General features: G+C 26.6%; 1 protein-coding gene across 5 annotated transcripts in view; it reads left to right on the top strand.

Annotated features, from left to right (window-relative positions):
• Positions 1 to 20,478, top strand: part of LOC100213026 (beta-2 adrenergic receptor) — a 30,853-nt gene that overhangs the window by 9,626 nt on the left and 749 nt on the right. For 3 of the 5 annotated variants that reach the window (XM_065809998.1, XM_065810000.1, XM_065809996.1), the window contains exons 2-4: positions 2,064 to 2,332; positions 19,217 to 19,725; positions 20,163 to 20,367. In XM_065809998.1, the coding sequence (XP_065666070.1) occupies positions 2,080 to 2,332; positions 19,217 to 19,725; positions 20,163 to 20,367 (967 nt within the window). In that variant the 5' untranslated portion in view covers positions 2,064 to 2,079. Of the gene's footprint in view, positions 1 to 1,148; positions 1,459 to 2,063; positions 2,333 to 19,216; positions 19,726 to 20,162; positions 20,368 to 20,478 lie in introns of those variants that run through there. The other 2 variants (XM_065809999.1, XM_065809997.1) reach the window with 2 other exon arrangements.

Here is a 20,478-nt window from a genome sequence, read left to right as displayed (position 1 = left end):
TCTTGGTGCTTTGCACGTGCTTTATGCGTTCTTGGTGCTTTGCACGTAAATGATGCTTATCCAAATCAAAAAAGCATTATTATAAAAATTAAATTATAATAAAAACAAAACTGTATTAAATGTCCTGGTGTTCTTATTATGTTGTTTACTCTTATTTTCCTGTCAATGGCGTGGATATAATCATTTTTTAATTAATCGAGTTAATAAAATTATTTTATAAAAAATTATATATAAAAAAAAAGTTTTAAAATTATAAAAAAAAGTTACTATAATAAGAAGTAACATTTTATATATTATAAATTTTATAATAACAATAAATTTTGTATATTAATTTTATAATAACAATAAATAAGAATTTCTAATTGATAAGTTAATATTAAAAAATTATTATTGAAACGTGACAGATTTTATTTTTGCAGTTTTATAAATATTTTAAAACATTTTAAACAAACAACTTTTTGAAAACATTTTTAACTAACAACTTTTTAGATTGTCCATAAAATAAGCGTGTTAAAATTTTTGCTAAATAGAGATGTTTAATAACGGAAAATGTTTACACCGAGATTTTTAAAAAAGTTTATAAACATAATGAAATTTTATAAATTCACAACATAAAGCGTTATAAGCTTCAACATCCGTTTTTGCAACATTCATTCAAACCAGTATTTTTTATTTTTTTCAAATTACCATATTTGGTTTCTTGCAAAAAAAAATCGTTATTTTAACAAAGATAATCTATTGCATCCTCGTTTTTTATGATAATTTATAGTGATCACTGTTAATCATGATCAATTATAATCTTTTAAAGTGACATCTTCTTTAAACACACAAAAACAAATGCAAATGGATGTGTATGATTTATTTGCTTTCTAATTTAAACTTTAGATTAGCACTTTATTGATAGGGCTTTCAAAATATTAACCCTACCAAAGTTGAATTATTATATTATTATTTAATTTATGAGTATAATGCAATATATATTTTTTGTTTAATCAAAGTAGAGACTGATGACTTTTTGCACTTTTTTTTTAAGTTTAATAAATTACAACAAAGAAATTAAACTTATTGACGTTATAAATATATTCTGTTTTGATTAGCTGTAACTTTTAAACCTGATCATATTACTATTGTTTTTTTTTTTTTAAGTTTTTTTTAAGAGTAAAATAAAAATCAATATTTCAGCTTAAGTATTTTTATATGCTCTTGGTGTACTATTCGGTAGTTTTTTATACGCATTTGGTGTACCAGTTGGTACTTTTTTTTTTATAAGAATTTGGTATATCATTTGATAGTTTCTATAAGTATTTGATGAAACTATTTGGCAGTTTTTCTATAAATAAAGAATCTAAAAAATCCAAGAAAATACTTGTGAACAAAATTAAATATATAATACAAATAACACTATCTTTAGCTGCAACGTAAGCTGCGAACGAAAGTTTTGCAACGTAAGCTGCAAACGTAAGTTATTTTTATGAATTTTGACTGATGCTTAAGCAAAATGTACAATGTAAAAATAAGGTTAAATAATGCGAAAAAAAAATGCTTTTAGTTTTAAGCATCTGGCTATTAGCATGCATACATGCTAATTACATATTACTCTTTAAAAACTGCATAAATTATATATAAATTCATAAGTAAATTACAATTGAATGGATTGATTAGATATATAACTGGTTATAAAATAATTTATGATCAAAACTTCATTAATCAATATTTCGTTTTTATTTCTCTTATCGCCGTTAGTTTGGAGAATTCGGGTTAAAATACCATTCTAGATGAAAAACATAAGTTATTTTTTATGCTTTTTTTTTCTCAACTTGTCACTATAATAGCTTTTTTCCCCAATAACTATATAAACAAAATTTACATAACGATCTTATTCAATCAAACAATTCTAGTCCACATTAGTCAAAACAAGTAATGTATTAATTAATTTTATTTAAAAAAATTATATTTTTATAACTATAATTGGTTTTATTAAACAAAGAACGTTTTATTCCAATACTTATCTTCATTTATTTATACACGTGTATATTTATATAAATTCAGTTTATTTTTTAAAGACAGGTTGTAACTGAAATGAATTATTCATTAAACAAAACAGAAGGTAATGGAATACGGAACAACATTCTTGGTGGAAGCTTACTTGTTATTAATGTCCTTATTGTATTTTTTAACGTTATGGTAATAGTTGCAATATCAAGGTTTAGGCATAAAAATGCAGTTGACATATTTGTGTTGTCGTTAGCTATGTGTGATCTTTCTAAAGGAATTATACCTGTTCCTCTAAGCGTCTATGTTTATCTTACAGATAACTGGCATTTTGTTCAGGGTAATTACTTTTCGATATTTTTTAATTTACTTTTGTAATTTTTAAATAATTTTTGTTTTTTAATCAAATTTATTGTGTTTACATTTACTTAAGTTTAATGTAAAAAATTTTAGGATTTGAATTTTTTATATTTAAAATGTTTCCGGTTTAAAATATCAAAAATATTAATTATCTTAAAGCTAACAAAAAAAAATAAATATCTAAAAAAAATAAATCAAATTAACTCAAAGTAAAATAAAATAAAAAAGTAGATGCACTGGTATTGACATAATTTTTTTGTTAATTTTCGTTATAGATTTTTTTTTAAATAAGAATTTAAAAGCTTTTTGAAGACTTTCCGAAGGCTAACTGAAGTTATTTTACTTATGTTCGGAATTTAAAGAATTTTTTTACAAAATGGTTTAAGTTTGATTAACAACAACCTCAAGTCTTTAACAACAGTCAAATAATAATAACAACTAAATTACAAATTACTATTAAGTAAAACCGTCAGAAAAAGTTCAACGTGTTAAACATTTATAAATAACAACCTATGAAGCAGAGCCAAGGACACCGGGAGAGGGTCGGACAGGGGGTACTAGCCCCTAACTTTTTTCTGAAGGATTTTTTTTTGTCTGAATTTTCTTATAAACTTTTTATTAGAAAAATTTTTTTTCCTTTCTTTTTATTAGAAAATTCTAGATATAGAGGACTTTTTTTAGAAATTGACGATTGTGCCCCATCCACTTCAAAACCCGTATCGTCAGCCCTGTAAAGTGACATTAAAAAGAATTCAAAACAGAAATCAATTTCAATAGAAGTTAAAATCAGTAAAATTATTTTTCAGACAGAAACTCCAATTCTAAAATGATCGGGGTTTCGTTAACCGACACAAATCGATGCTTTGAGTTGTGCAAAACGCTGCACTGTGGGCAAAAATTGTCAAAAACGGTAAAACTATTTATGGGTTATATATAGATATATGATACTTGTTTATAAAAATTTTTGGGGCCAAGAATTTCATTTTTAGGCTCCATTTTAATTTTAGAGTGGTGATGACTGCAGAAATGGTTATTTTAGGGGTTGTCAAGGGTAGTCCTGGGGTTTCTCGATGGTTTTTGAATTAGATGGGACATGTTGTATATCTGAATATAGGTAACTGCAGTCAGGGAACTCAAATCTGGGCATATCCGATTTTTAGAAGTAGTCATGACCGCTCAAATGGTATGCCTTTTAATTAGATCGGACATTTAGTATGCCTTAATATAGGTAATTGCGGTCAGGGAATTTAAAACGGACATATTCGGTCTTCAAGAGTGGTCATGACCGCTCAGGGGATCATTTTAGGAGTGATCAAAGATGGCCCTGGAATATCTCGAGGGTTTTTTAATTAAATGGCATATTTTGTAGGTCGAAATATAGGTAGTTGATATCAGGAAAATTAAATCTGGCCATATTTGGTCTTCAGGAGTGGTTATAATTGCACAGGTAGGTGTGGTCAGGGGTTGCCAAGATATTTTTATGATTTTTATTTGTTTTATATACTTAACGCTCATTTTATACACCCTAATGTTAAATACAAACGCTCATTTTATACACCCTAATGTTAATAAAGTTGAACTTTATTAACATTAGGGTGTATGAAATGACTAATTTTTACAATTAAATTACTGTTTTTCCATTTTATGGGCGTTATTTAAATGAACAAAACACATTTGACACATTTAAAGTAAACTTTTCTAGATGAAAACGACATTTTAGAAAAGTTATTTAGACGACATTAAAACTGAAAGTATTAGATGATGTAGTTTTCTCGCTTTCAGCACAACGAGAATTAAAAAAACTTTTTTTCTTGTAAACAAACTAATTTTAACTCTTAACTAAACTAAACTTTTCTTATTACATAAACAAAAATTTTTTGCATACATAAATACAAAGAATAAATATTTTCTTTAGTGACTGATACAGCATTTTTTGGTGTTTGAGCTAACTTCCAGACATGCAGCAAACTCCAAACATTTGTATGTTTACACATATGTCAATTATGATGCTTTGCTAAAAATTGCAATAATTGGAGGCTGGAAAAAAATAAGCCCTAAAATTTTGGCAGCCTATGATGTCAATGGACTAATATAAACTTTTAAGAAATTAAAATAATGTAATATTGGCTTGTTGCCCTCATATTTCACTTTTTTATGATTTTTTACATTTTAACCAATACTTAAATACAAAAAATACAATTTTGCCATTTTTGTATTAAAATTAATGAGCTCAAAAGTCACAGTAGGGAAGAAATTATATCAGAGTTTCTAGATTAAATTTCCAAAAAGAAATCACTCCAATATAAAAGTTGGTTTAGAAAGGTTTTGCTCACCTCTGGCCCACTGTGCGCTGGTTGCAAACATGATTACTTGATACAAAATGATAAAATGTTTACGATTCAGTGCAACTGCTACAAATGCAGAAGACTTTATGGTAGCAATGTCAGATTAAGCCATAAAGGGTAATCTATTTTGGTTTTGTCATCCCGACTGATAAATAAGATATTTTCAGACATCAAGAAGTGATACTATCTTTAAGAAGGGATGCTATCTTCAGACGCATAATGGTTTCTGTGCAGAAAATTTTCTATCAAGACGCATAATGGTTTCTGTGCAGAATTTCGAATCAATATGTTGTGCGCGTTTATCGTTTTGCGATCAATTCAACTTAATTGGAGCAGTCTTAATATAATTTTTTCCTTTAGCATTCCACTGTTTTTTGATTTCAATCAAAGATTAATTCCACTTCTACTTGATAACCGAGTTGCAAATAACAAGAACTTTTCCTAATCATATAAATTAAAACGCGTGTTTCTGCATCGATATTTTATTTAAATGCAATTTAAATATCTACATGATTACGAAAGTTGCATAAATTAGAAATAGAAACAACTTATTGATGTCAGTGAATTAGTTTTAATTTAAAATTTTTTAAGTTACTAGCATACTGTGCTGGTAACTTGAAAAAACTTGAAAATTTTTTCAAGTAGTTTTCTTTTTTATGGTGGCCCTAATTCTTAAAATCAAACATAACCTCCTTCAACTTTGGTCAATTCACTTTTTTGTACTTCAAATTTTTGTACCTCTCATTCTTTCACGAGCTACTGACCAGACTGTAAATAGCAATGTTACAAATTGTTCTTAACCACGACCTAAAAAAATTGATTTGTTTAAATACGTTTGTTTAACCACAGCCTAAAAAAGACTATAAAACTTTAAAATTGGTTATCAATACATATAATATTTATAATGAAGTTAAACTTTTTGCACTCCTATAGATCCATTTAAAACTGTATAAATAAAAAAGTTGTACCAAAATTAAGAATCCCTTGTAACAAATTGTCACAAAATCACTTCCTTCTCTCTATTGCGTGACGTAATTTGCAAACGACCCCTGAGCAAAAATTAGCATTAACTTTATTGGAGTCGGCTTGACACGACTCCAAAAAACTTTATTGAAGTCGGCTTGCTGGAGACAAAAACCACAATGCAAACACTTCTGTAAAAAATCTCGCAGTCAAAAGGTTCACTAGAAAACTTATTGTTCAAACAGTTTTAGAAAACTTATTGTTCAAAAGTAAACCAAAATAACACGGAGCTATTTATTTGTGCTGCAAAGCTATTTAAAGAATACAATATACAAAAGATAGCGTTTTTTTGTTTGATAATAAAATATTATTATATATATAAAATTTATTATATATATTGCGAACATAATTTTTCAATATTTAATGAATAATATTACTCACAAATCCTTTGCTTTTATCAATTTATCTACAGCAATACAACAGAATCAGTTCACGTTTTTGTCAGGTGTTGAAATTTTTGTAGGTATTTGCTGATCTTAAAGCAATCATACTAATAACACCCTAACACCCACAGTAAGCTCGCTTAGAGTATTATATGTAAAAAAAAATGAAAAAAGTAAATAAGAAGTTATTATTAAGCTATTAAGGTTAGTGTTAGTGGCAGCTTAATTGAAGGATAAAAGAGTATTGTGCCTGGCTGAAATTTATCAGAAAATCCAAAAGATAAATTATCTGCCACTTAGAAATAATATTATATGAGCATTATGAAAAATTTAAATATCTTAAATTCAACCTCAGGTTTTTGGTGATTTGGGCCCTTATATTACTTAGGCCGGCCAAGTCCTTAAGGTCATCAAAATTATCAAAAATATATAATTTTTGTATCGAATTTATTTTTACCCAAATCGCACATTTTTAAATTAAAATAGAAGTTCAATTTAAAAAAACTGATAAAAAATAAGTCCCCCTTTATAGTCAGGTTACCTAAAATACTTACAACCTAAAAATATTTAAAGCACATTTATATATATATATATATATATATATATATATATATATATATATATATATATATATATATATGTATGTATTATATATATTAGGGGTGCATCGGTAACCATGCCACCTAACAATTAATGTTTATTGAACCTAAATAAACTTTGCCTTAACGCTTATTTAAGTTCGCGTGACGTTCGCTGAAAACATTATGTAAACCAACTTTTGTGAACTCCGATTTACAGTTCTTGAACGTTTAAAGCGAACTTTCAAATAACAAACAGCGAACGTTTTTTTTTTTTTTTTTGTTAGTTTATCTCCTCAACACCGAGAAGGCCACTACAGACGAGGAGACTACTTATATGTGGTATAACCCTCTCTCAACTCTATTACTCCGAAACACGAACAAGGCCGTTGCGTGGAGAAACGTTTATTGAACGTTTTTCCTTATTTTATTATTATTTTTTTTATAATTAAACGTTTAAATGTATAGGTTTAGACAGACTTTCTGTTTAAATTTACATTTGATAGATTTTGTGTAATGTAATGCTTTTTTGAACTTACACAGCCTTTATCCATTTTATAATTGTTAATTAAGTACATAAGTAAGAAATTATTTGTAATCAAGTACACAGCCGCCATGTTTTACAAATTATACAATATGAAGCTTATTTGAGAGCCCATGGCTTAATTATTATATTTCAATCATAAGGCACACTATTACAATTTACAAAACTTCATACTAAAAAAAAATACTTTATGCTATGAAAAAATTCATTTATTATTACTAGTTAGTGCTTTAAAGGACACTAACAACAATTTACACACTTTAAGTTAAGCCTGTTAACAAAACAGCATCAACAACATATAAAATAAATATGCGTTGTTTTAGTGAAAAAGTACGACTTTTACTACTAAAAACATAAAAAATATACACATGTCTTTTTTAAAATAGCACAATTTACTTCATAAACAAAAATTATACTTCATAATTATATACTTCATAAATAAAAATTTTCTTATTAAAAATTTTCGTATTAAAAATTTAAATTGTTTTATTAAAAAATACAAAGGCTCTTTGTGGTTTTAATAAACAAGCTAGTTTTATTTATGAATGACTTAAATGTACCATTCATAAAAGACTTAAACTATAATAAACTGTCAAATCTATATAAAACAGTTTTAAACATAATTACTAAAATAGACACTATAAGCTTATATAAACTACAACAAATGAAATTAATAATAGTTAATACTCTGGTATGATTCATAAAACGCTGCTTTACACAGTTGAAACAGGAAACTGGTTCCACTAAATAAATAACCAATCTATATTCAGAGCAATTTCCTAGTCAAATAAATTGTCTAATTTGTCCTCTTCAAGAAGACCTAGTAATTGAAACAAATTTTTATTTATTCCAGATGAACATATTACATCCCAGATTTGTAATCAATCTCTGAATTACAAAATGATTTCATCAGAGACATCAGAATCTGAATGAGATGAAATGGAAAACTTTTTTTTCTGAGTTGCACTAACTTGAAAACTAATTTTGGTACATCTACATCTGCATCATAATTGGTACAACATGAAGTAGTTTTTTAAAACAAACACAGTGTTGTTGTCGCTTTAATAGTTGCTTTGTTGCGGTTGTTACTAAAGATGTCACTTAGCAGCCATCCACTTTGGTCTGTATATCTGAAAATGCATATTGCTCCGCTTCATTTCAACTTTAAATATATTAAAAAAAAAAAAAAAAAAAATGTATATATATAAAAATATATATATATATATATATATATATATATATATATATATATATATATATATATATATATATATATATATATATATATATATATATATATGAAGAGTACACGGGAAATATATACATATGGAGAGTATACGGGAAAAAACGGCATAGTTGCATTTAAAAAGTTTTAAGAAAGTATTTATGAATCCTTTATACAAAGACTCTTTTAAATATTTACAAATATTTTATTAAAAATGTAAACTTCAGATAAATTAATCAAGCAAAAATTTTTTCTAAACTACTTCTATGCTTTATATGAAAACTTTTATAAATGAATAATATATACTTTCTCAAAACTGTTTAAACGTGACTCTGCTGCTTCTTCCCATGTACTTTTCATATATATATATATATATATATATATATATATATATATATATATATATATATATATATATATATATATATATATATATATATATATATATATATATATATAAATTATAAATTATGTTAGTGTATTCTACAAATAGAGTGCTCAATGTTCTTAAAGAACAGAGCAATAATAAATTAGTAAAAACACCCATCTAATTTTTGATTACTTCAACACTGTGTTTCACCATCAGTAGGTTCATCAGGAAGAATCTTCCTGATGAACCTACTGATTGAAGTAATCAAAAATTAGATAAGTGTTTTTACTGATTTATATATATATATATATATATATATATATATATATATATATATATATATATATATATATATATATATATATTAGGGTGGTGGTAAAAACAACTTATTTTAAAAATGTCAGCTGACAACCCCTAAATGTGTTTTATATAATAAAATAATACTGGATTTAAAAAATTTTTGAATAAAAAATAATTTTACGGGTGCCACAAGGCCCTTATACATCAAACAGGTTCCTAATATTATTAAAAAAAAAGTTTTTCAAAAGTATATCATGTTGTCAAATGAAGCAAAATTATGTAAAAATTTCAAAAATAATCATTGTTTTATAAAAAGCAGAGATAAAAAAATTATAATTAAAAAAATCTTGTTAAATTCCCTTTTTTTTGTTATAAATTAAAAAATGTCATTTTCTATTTACTAAAATCTAAAAAAATAATATATTTATAAAACGATTCATATTTTTGAAATTTTTATATATTTTTGCATCATTTGAGACCCAACATGACATACTTTTGAAAAACTTTTTTTTTTATAATATTAGGAACCTGTTTTATTATACGGGTGCCACAAGGCCCTAAGGGCCTTGTGGCATCCGTAAAAATATTTTTTATTCAAAAATTTTTTAAATCCAGTATTATTTTATTATATAAAACACATTTAGGGGTTGTCAGCTGACATTTTTAAAATAAGTTGTTTTTACCACCACCCTAATATATATATATATATATATATATATATATATATATATATATATATATATATATATATATTTACTATATATATATATATATATATAGTAATAGAATATATATATATATATATATATATATATATACACACACACACATATATATCCTCCTCTTTGTGGTAAACTTGTAGATTGGCAATGAGCCTGTAATAATAGAGTAAATTATTTTAAAAATTTACATGACATCTTATTAAAAATGCAATGTTTTCAGTTTTAACGTAGTTAGAAAAATCTAACATTCAAACAAACAAAAATTTGTCAGCTGTTATTAGTATTATAGGCTATTATTATTATTATTACAATAAATAATAATTTATTTCAATTTTTTAGACAAAGTTTTTAATTTAATATGTATTCTAAATATGAATTTTCAACTAGTTGCAAAGAACTTTACAGTAAGGTTCAAAATTTCCCGGAAACTTTCAATTCGGGAAATTTTCCGGAAATTTTGGAAATTTTCAACAAAAAAAAAGTTATTTTATAATTAATGAGTAATATGTCTTATTTAGGCAGTTGTTATGGACAATTTTATGGTAAAATGTTGTGAAGCAGATCATACAAATTTTAGAAAAGCCTCTTTGAAAACACTTTTTTTGGTAGTTTATTAATTTTTAGGTATTAAGTTTTTTTATTATAAATATAAGTAGCAACTAAGATCATTTGTTTTCAAAATTTTCTAAAACTGTTTTATTCTGTTATATATTATGCATATTAATATTCATTGCCGTATTTATCATTATCTATTAAATTGGTCTACAAATTACTGAAAACTGTAAAATTATATATAAAAAAATTTGATATAAATATTTGCAGTATTTTACAATATTTTCTTGATTTTAAGAAGTTATTGATTAATGAAAGACAAAAAGTATGGAAATTTTTTCTGCTAAATTTGAACTATTTAAAAATTAAGCAATAAAAATCAAGAACTAATAACTTTGAGGTCATAAATTCCACCGCTAAGTTTAAATAAGTGTTTTCAACTTTGAGGTCATAAATTCCACCGCTAAGTTTAAATAAGCTTTCAAGTCGTGGCGCAGCGGGTAGCGCACTTGCCTCAGGAGCAAACGATCCATTGTTTAACGCCACCTCTGGGGAAATTTTACAACATCAATAAGGAAGGAGGCGTAAACTTCCTTTTAAATGCTCTTCCGCGGTATTCTATGATAAGACTGTAGAGATATCTTGGGGCACCTAAAATAAAAAACTAAAAAAAAAAATCTCACTCGCCACAACCTTGCTAGAACACTTTTGACTTAATAAATCAATATATTAAAAAATGAGGGGATGGAGGGATGGAAATCCGTTAAACGTTTCTTAAAAATAATAAATAAATAAGGTCCTTAAAAACTAAAATTCACCCGAATGAATTGTGTCAAATACACGACTAGCAATCTAAATTCGTCAAAAAACCAACTATAACTTAAAAATGACCTTCTTTGAAGGGGTAAAACATCCACTTCCCCCACACACCCTCCCCCTAAAATCGTCTTTGTATGCAGTCTGTACGCATAAAAAATTTATATTTCTTAAAAACACTCTTCAATAAAATTTATTAATCTATAAAAGACTTAATACTTTGTATTTTTCATGAATATTTTACATTGTAGTTGAAAGAAGTAAAAGCTAAAAATATGTCATACACAAAAAAAAGACTAACGAGGAAAACATCTACTTTTGTTGTTTTACAAAAATAATATAAGTAAAAGTAGCATATAATAACTTGAGCGTTTTATTGCTATTTTAAAAAAAAAGGCGCGGTTCTTAAATTGACTTTAAAAAATTTGACTAAAAGATGTGCATTTTTTGCTTGTGGGTCTTATTATATACATATATATACATATATATATATATATATATATATATATATATATATATATATATATATATATATATATATATATATATATATATATATATATATATATATATATATATATATATATATATATGTATATATATATATATATATATATATATATATATATATATTTGAGAGAAATGAGTTCCACAAATGTGGCCCTCGGTAAGTTATTGAGGATTCGGATTGTTTTAAAATAATTTTGTACCTGATAATTAGGCAACGAATGCTTCGTTTGATATTTATGATCTTTAATAAAGTATAAAATATAAGACAACATATGATATTTTAATCTAGACAAAAATAAAAGAATATTATAAATATTTAATTGATAAACATTCAGCACTCCAAGCTTTCTAAGCAGTGGATTCGCACAGGTGTAATTATTAGCATTTAATATAAGGCGGCTTGCTAGCTTTTGTTTTTTTAAGAAACACGTCAGTCTTGACGGATAGACTTGCACTGTTACTATGACTAAGATAGTTATGAATAAATGAAAAGTATTTAAGATTTTAAACAATTTTTATCCAATATATATCTAATTTTATACGTGGTTCCAATACTTTTTGAAACTTTGTTTTCTATTAGATGGATATGCTCTTTCTTACTTATTTGCTTATGTTAAAACGCCTAAGAATTTAACTCAGAATGTCCGTTGCAACTTTATTTTTCTATTGAAATATCCGGGAGTTTTAAGGGCAACATGTCAGATTTAAAAGATTTAGAAAAGTGAGAATATGTGTATTTTGTAGGTTTCAGAGAGAGTATGTTGGCTTTAAACTATTCATTGAGGTTATCAAGTTCATGATTCATAGTAATTAGGCAATCATGAACTTGATAACCTCAATGAATTAAATTAATTAAAGATTGTTTAAATTATTTAAAGGTAAAGTTGGTAACAATTAGGTAAAGATTGTTTTAATGTTAATGTAGGTATAAAAAACTTGAGTGTCGTCAGCAAAAAGAATGAAGTTTAGTATACTAAATGATAAATAAATATCGTTGATATAAGTAATAAACAATAAAGGCCCTAGATTAGAATAGATAGAATATCCCTGTGGAACTCCGCAGGTAATGTTTTCTAATTTAGTGTAGCAAACAATGTGTATCTTGTCATAAGATACACATTGTTTACGATTTTTAAGATAAGAACAAAACCATTTAAAATTATTATTTTTGACTCCATAACTTTTAAGTTTGTACAAAAAAATATCGTAGTTCACAGTATCAAAGGCTTTTGAGAGATCAATAAACACTCCAGAGTATATTGGTTGTTTTCAAACCCATTTAATATTTCTTTAACTAATTTAGTTACTGCATGTTCTGTTGAGTGCCCCTTTCTAAATTCGTACTTATTATTATTGAGAACTTTGTAAGTTGCAAGATAGTTGTAAAGCCTATTATGCATTATTCGCTCTAGAATTTTAGAAAGACATGGGAGTATTGAAATAGGTCTATAATTAGATACCTTTGGGATATCACCACCTTTAAATATTGGAACCACTCTAGCTGGATTCAAGAGGTCAGGAAAAACTATTTTTTTTTTTTTAATGAAAGATTAAAAATAACTTTGCTTTTGTTTGGTTTTATTATATTAAAAGCAAACCGAAGTTCATCAGGTGATACCTCAAGCTTATCCATTACATAATTCACTTCTTTTAGTTTAGATTTAAAAAATTTTTTTCCTGGTATTATTTTATTTATTTTGGTTTTTACCCACGTTTATAAAAAGTATTAAAACGGTCTGCAATGTCTTTTTTCTTATTACTTATTGTTCTTTCATCCTCAGTATATAAATATTTTGGTAAGTATTACCACGAGTTTTCTTTTCTTTTCCTATCACTTCCTTTATTATTTACCAAATTTTTTTGTTATTTCTGATATTATTTTGTAATATTTGAGAAATAATTTTTTTAAGCTTCTTTTTTCAGGTTTTTGTAAATTTTATATATTTTTCCGTTTTGATAAGTTTTTTTAAAAGTATTTTTCATACAGATTTTATTTTTTTTAGAAGATTTAATTAGTCCCTTATATATATATAAGGGACTAATTAAATCTTCCCTTATATCTCCCTTTTATCAGGGCATTTTTTACAACATTTTATTTAACTTGCTTTCACGTCGGTTTGTTTGTTTGTTTGGTGTCCGCGCAAAACAAACAAACAATAATTATAAAGGAAATCGTTAAGAAAAGTAATTAAAACAAATTAAAAACAACAAACTTTGTTTAGCGTAAATAAATAAAATCGCTGTTGAATCATAATGACAAAAAACGTTGTTGACCTGAAATTGATAGATTTTATACTGTAAAAAAGTAAGTAATGCTTTAATACTTTACTTATAAATAGTAATTAAAAATAATAATGAAAGTCTTAAAGTAAATAAGTAAAAAGAAAATATCTTATCAACGTAGAAATATAAAGAAGAAAGCTAAATAAAAAAAGAAAGCAGAAAACTGAAGTTGATCGATTAGCTTGTCTTGCTTGAGAAAGAGAACGAAAATTTCGAGCTAGAGCAAATGAATCAGCTGAACAATGAGCATCTCTGCTAAAAAACGAAGAGAACAATGTGTTAAGGCAAGGGCGGCTGAAACAGAAGAAGGTAAAGGCAGACAGAAAAGAATACCAAAAACAAGCATTGTAGTGACGAACGATTAAATGATGTCTCCTCTTTATCGGATGAAATTAACTATCCCATCAAAAGAAAAAAAAAAAATTGTTATTAAAAAGTTCAAAACAATAAATATATAAAATGCATGAATTTATTTGCTATGCATTGATAAATGTGGTTAATGAATATTGATAAATATGGTTTAATGAATTTTTGTTATTACTTCATTCACTACAACTCAATATGCTTCAGTCCACTCCCTATTGGTCTAAGGAATTTATAAATAGTATTACTATTTATAAATTCCATGGACAGATAGTATATATAACTCAAACGAAAGAAACCAACACCCTGGTTTCGATCATAGTACATATTTTTAGTTTTATATTTATTTATGTTTCAGGTTAAATGAAGGGGGGAAAAAAATGAAAGAGGCAACATGGAAATACAAATCTGGTGCAGAAAAAAAGCTTAAAAACGGCAATATGAATTGAAAGCAGATGGTAATGATCCAAATCAATTAAAGTTAACGGCAGGTCTCGCGTCAGTGAAAGTGCCACAAATACAGAGAAAAGCTAGGACATCCTTTACAGCAACAGAAAATCTAGAATTAACATCAACATCCATTGTGAATATCACAAGTAAGCCTATTATTGAAACATAGCCAATAACAGAGATTAGTGACCAATTGTCTGTACAAGAAACAGACAATAATCAAGATATCATAATTGCAGCAGATAAAGGAGCAGAACTACAATATTCAGAAACATTCAGAAACCGAAAAATTACTGAAACTGAGAGAGTGACTGTAGAAATGGGTAATTATGAAGTGCCTGTAACTGCAGCGGCAAATCTAACTCTAGCAAAAAAGATTATTCAGAAGCAACCAGACAACGTTGTAAATGTCAATGAAAATGATCCAGCTAAATTTCTAGAGTTGAAAAATGCAAATATGATCGATAAAAAGCAATTTATTGTATTAGGGCCAAATGAGCCAACAAAATATTCAAGATTATCTAAGTATTACACTGAATCAGTTAAAGGTAATGTCAATGAAGTTATGCAGAAAAGGTCATGGCTAACCTATTTTCTATCACTAGACAATATTTTTTGCATTGTTTGTTTATGCTTTGGATCAAGAGATGACACAAATTCTTTACGTGATGGGTTTGATAATTGTTCAAACTTAAGTCTTTGTTATGATGTCATAACAAAGCATTGCACCCAGAAAAAACATCGAGATACTGCTGAAGCTATGATTCATGCATTATCAGACTCCACAATTGATAAAATATTAAATATTGAAACCATGAGACATCTGAACAAAAAACGTAAAGAAGCGGAGTAACTTCATCAATACCTAATACAAGTTATTGATGCTATTCGGTATTTGATTGCAGAGAGTATTTTTTATTCTTTATGTGGTAATGAGGAAGTCAACTTTTACAATGACTCTGAAAAAAGTGAAGCCTTTCAATGTGCTGCGGGTAAATTTCTAAATTTAATGACTCAGTATGATGAGGTGCTGAATAAAAAACTTTCAAATATTCGCAGTACTCGAAAACAATCTGCTGGAAGGGGTGCTAGAACTACGTTTTTTTCTAATTATACACAAAACAAATTCATACTATGACACATAATTCATACTATAACACATAATTCATACTATAACACATAATTCATACTATAACACAGATGGTAATATTTCAGGATATTTCAGAAGAGGTAAATAATTCAGTATTCTTTTCACTATCAGCTGATGGCACTACTGATGTAACATAACGTAATACAATAGAAGTTTGCTCACTCTGTGAGCAAACTTCTATTGTATTACGTTATGTTACGTTTGTTGCAGAAGAGGCCGTTGTAAAGGATCTGATTTCAATGGTTGAAACTGAAACAACTACTGGTGAAGGAATAAGTGAAAAAATCAAAGATGAACTCAAATCAAATAACGTAGGTATTCAAAAGTGTGTGGGTATGTCTTTTGATGGTGCGACCAATATGCAAGGAATAAACAAAGGAGTAGCAACACATTTGAAGCAATGTTCTCCCATGACAATAAATATTTATTGTGGATCTCATGGAACAAATCTGGTTATGAAAGCTTGAGCGAAATCTTCTGTTGTTTCTGTTAGCCTTTTTGAAACAGAAACAAGCCTGGGTATGTGCAGAAGTTAAAGACTTTTCTAAACGGAAACTCTAGAAAACGAAATAATATATTTGAGAAGTGCTAATCTCTTCTTGAGGATGTGAATAAATTTCTTGAACTGGCTTCTAGCCACAGTGTTTGTTTCAGTGCCTAACAAAATGCTATAGACCAACTGCTGACACTATACCCTGCAGTAACAAATTTCAAATAACATGGAATTAAAAATGAATATTCAAAGTGAAGCACAAGGTCTTTCATCCCGATTTCAGTCATATGTCAACAATTGTGACTTTATGTCTCTTCAAAGAAATTTTTACTATCTTGGGTTTTCTAAATAAAATTTGATTTGTAAATAAAACTTGATTTTTCCATTGCTATAATGTCTGTCGATGTATCACTGGAAAAGCTTCAAATACTAAGGGACAGTGCTGGCCAAAATGCTATATTATCTGCTGTTAAAATTGCAACTAAAGCTTATCTTGAACAGCAAATATTTGTTGAGAAAAGGACTTGCAGAAAAAAACGGCTGGACTTCGATAAAACAGAAGATGAGCGGCTTACTCAGGCTAAATATCAGTGGCTAGCAGAAGTGTTTTATACTGTAGTGAGTTTAGGAACTGCAGTTCTTGTTGACAAATTTTCTTCACAGCGGAAATTTTTAAAAAACATAGACATCTTGTTATTGAAAAATATGAGTGAAGATATTAGTCATAGTTTTCATAACTCTAATTCACAAAAAAAAATTCAATCAGTGCTTGAAAAATCCAAAAATTGGTTCAGTTTAAATGAATTCACTACTGAAATGGATGATTTTGTGGAGATCTACAAAAAGGCTGCTGAGAAGAATAACAAAACTTTGCCTTTTTTCCTCACCATTTCCAATTTTATGCTGAAGACTATGTTAAATGCTCTATTCCCTTCTGTTGCAGTCCTATACAAGATATTCAGTCAATTCCAACAAATTCAGCAGAGTGTGAGAGAGTTTTCGGCAAACTGAAACTTGTCAAAACTCGTCTAGCAAATCGTTTGACATCAGAGCATGTTGAAAATTGTGTTCTTTTTTCAGTGGAACATGAGAAAATGTGGAATTTGATGCATTCAGACATAATAAAAACTGTACAAATGAGTTACGTAATATTTTGATTCCATAAAAAACTTTTTTTAGTATTAATATAATTTTCCTTGATCGTTTATTTGTCTCGTTAAAAGTACTTGACTGGGCCCCTCTTGTGGAAATTCATACTCTATATATATAAATATATATATATATATATATATATATATATATATATATATATATATATATATATATATATATATATATATAAAATATATATATATATATATAAATATATATATAAATATATATATAAATAAATATATAAATATATATATATTTATATATATATATATATATATATATATATATATATATATATATATATATATATATATATATATATATATATATATATATATATATTTCTAACTATATTCTAGGAATTAAACTTAGAAATAAAAATGAATAAAAAATAAATTAACAGCGAGCAAAGCAACTAAGCATTAAGAAAATTGTAGCAAACAAACGAGCATTAAAATTGACAGTTAACGTTATGTTTGAAAAAAACATATTCTAATATACCTATTAGTAAAAAAGAACATTTGGCCGATACCGATGCATCGGTATTGACCAAAAGTAGGTATAGGTGTACCCCTAATATGTATATATATATATATATATATATATATATATATATATATATATATATATATATATATATATATATATATATATATATATATATATATATATATATATATATATATATATATATATATATATGATTTAAATGTTGACATCTTGTACGAGAGTATATATATATAAACTAATTCAAAACATCAGATAATACGAATTCTCTCAATACTAAATAATTTATTTGAAATTTTCGCCGGATTATAGGCACCGGCATCATCAGCATATAATATAATATAATTACAAAAATTGTGACCGTTAAATAACAACAAAAGCTTTTTTTAAATTTTGACGTCACCTTTATAATGGCTTCTTTTACTATGAAAAAAATGAAGTTCAAAAATTTGTTTTAACATATTGTCCATTGTCCAAATTAATATTATCGTACATTGGAGAACATTGATGTTTTTGTATCTCCAAGGCTTCACGGACTTTTCTTTCAAATTTTTTATCCTCAGCTTTAAGTGTTTCTGCCCTATCCCATTCAATATCCTCGTCGCAATTTACTTTATGCAAAGCTAATGCTTACTGGTTTAACTTGCCTTCAGTCAAAAATTTTTGTTGTTGTTAAACCCTTGTTCTTATTTGAAGTTTTGATTCACCAACATAAACTTTAGAGCATTTGCACTTAATTAAATAGGTTCCAGGTTGGCTATTGCGTGGTAATTTTGATTTATTTCTAGACGTTAATAGCGTTTTAAGGTTTTAATTAATATTTAGTATTGAGAGAACTCGTATTATCTGATGTTTTAAATTAGTTTATATATATATATATATATATATATATATATATATATATATATATATATATATATATATATATATATATATAAATTTAAGTTTTTAAAGCGACAATTTGTTCTTGTTTATAAATATAACTTACGTTTTAACAAATGTTTATATATACCCTAAAACCTAATTTTTTGATTAAAAATTTGAGCAAATGAAACATTTTGTGCAATACTTTGTTTTAAAAAAAATATCTTTTAGGTTTCTGGTGTGACTTTTATGGTTATATTGCGTTCGCTATAAATTCAGGATCAATGCTTATTCTAACTTTAATGGCCCTTGAAAGATTTATTGCAGTTGTTAAACCATTCGCACACAAAAAATGGGTTACAATTAATCGAGTAAAAATTGCAGTGAGTCTCAGTATATTTTTCACTTGTATTCAATCTGCTTTACCGCTAGTTGGTGTTGGTAAAATGCTACCATTTTACAAAGGCGCTTATTGCCACTTTGATTACTCAAGAGATACTCGAGGCGCTACAATTTATTCTTTATTTATTATAGTTTACGGTTTAGGGATGATTTTGATTGTATTCATTAGTTACGCATTTGTGTTTTACAAAATTCAGAACTTAATTCGCCGACATCGCAAAATGTCGCATAACTACAGTAAGCAAGGGGAAACGATCAACTTAAAAACAGAAAAAATGTTCTCATATCTCACAGTTATACTAATGCTTCTTTTTTGGTTTAGCTGGCTGCCATTTCTGGTAGGTAAAATAATGTGATTAAATTTTTACTCATTTTAACTTAACTTAGACGTTGCTGATTTGTTTTGTTGTTGCCCTGACTGGTAATTAAAACTCCTATTTAACTCTTAAACTGGTTTCAAATATAATCGACCTCATTAGTGTAATGTATAAATTTTAACGAAAATCTTAAATCAATTAATTATAAAAAAATACGTAAGTTTTAAACGAAAGTGAGGTTTAATTTTTTTTTAAGAGTGATAATAATTTATGGATTTAATTCCATAAAATCATAAATACTATTTTATATATTTTAACAATTTAACAAATATATAAAAATATATAATATTATATATATAAAAATATATAAATTAAACGATGTTTAAATTTAAGAATTAAACGTTTAAATATGTTTTAAACTTTGTTTTTCTTAATTATTCAAAAAAGTTGACTTTTAGAGTGTTGTCTTGATCAATCAAATAGGATCAAAGAAATTACCTGAAAAACTTGATTTGTTTGCAATACGTGTTGCAGTTGTTAATTCCATTTTAAATCCAATTGCGTACGCTTCGATTTGCAAGCCTTATAGGCGTGGCATAGTTTATACCTTTAAGTTACTATTTTCAGTGATTGGTGTAAAGAATACTGACAGCGATATCTGGGGTAAGCTACAATAAGTTGTCTCCTGGATCGTGTAAAAATAACATTTTCTTAAATTTTCAAACATTTTACTTACTACTTTACCTTTTTTAAATTTTATTTTTAAAATTCTAA

The sequence above is a fragment of the Hydra vulgaris genome, chromosome 11 (assembly GCF_038396675.1).
Source record: "Hydra vulgaris chromosome 11, alternate assembly HydraT2T_AEP".
In the NCBI taxonomy this organism is placed as follows: domain Eukaryota; kingdom Metazoa; phylum Cnidaria; class Hydrozoa; order Anthoathecata; family Hydridae; genus Hydra; species Hydra vulgaris.
Note: the sequence above shows the minus strand (reverse complement) of the source record. Positions and strands in the feature narration are given on the sequence as shown.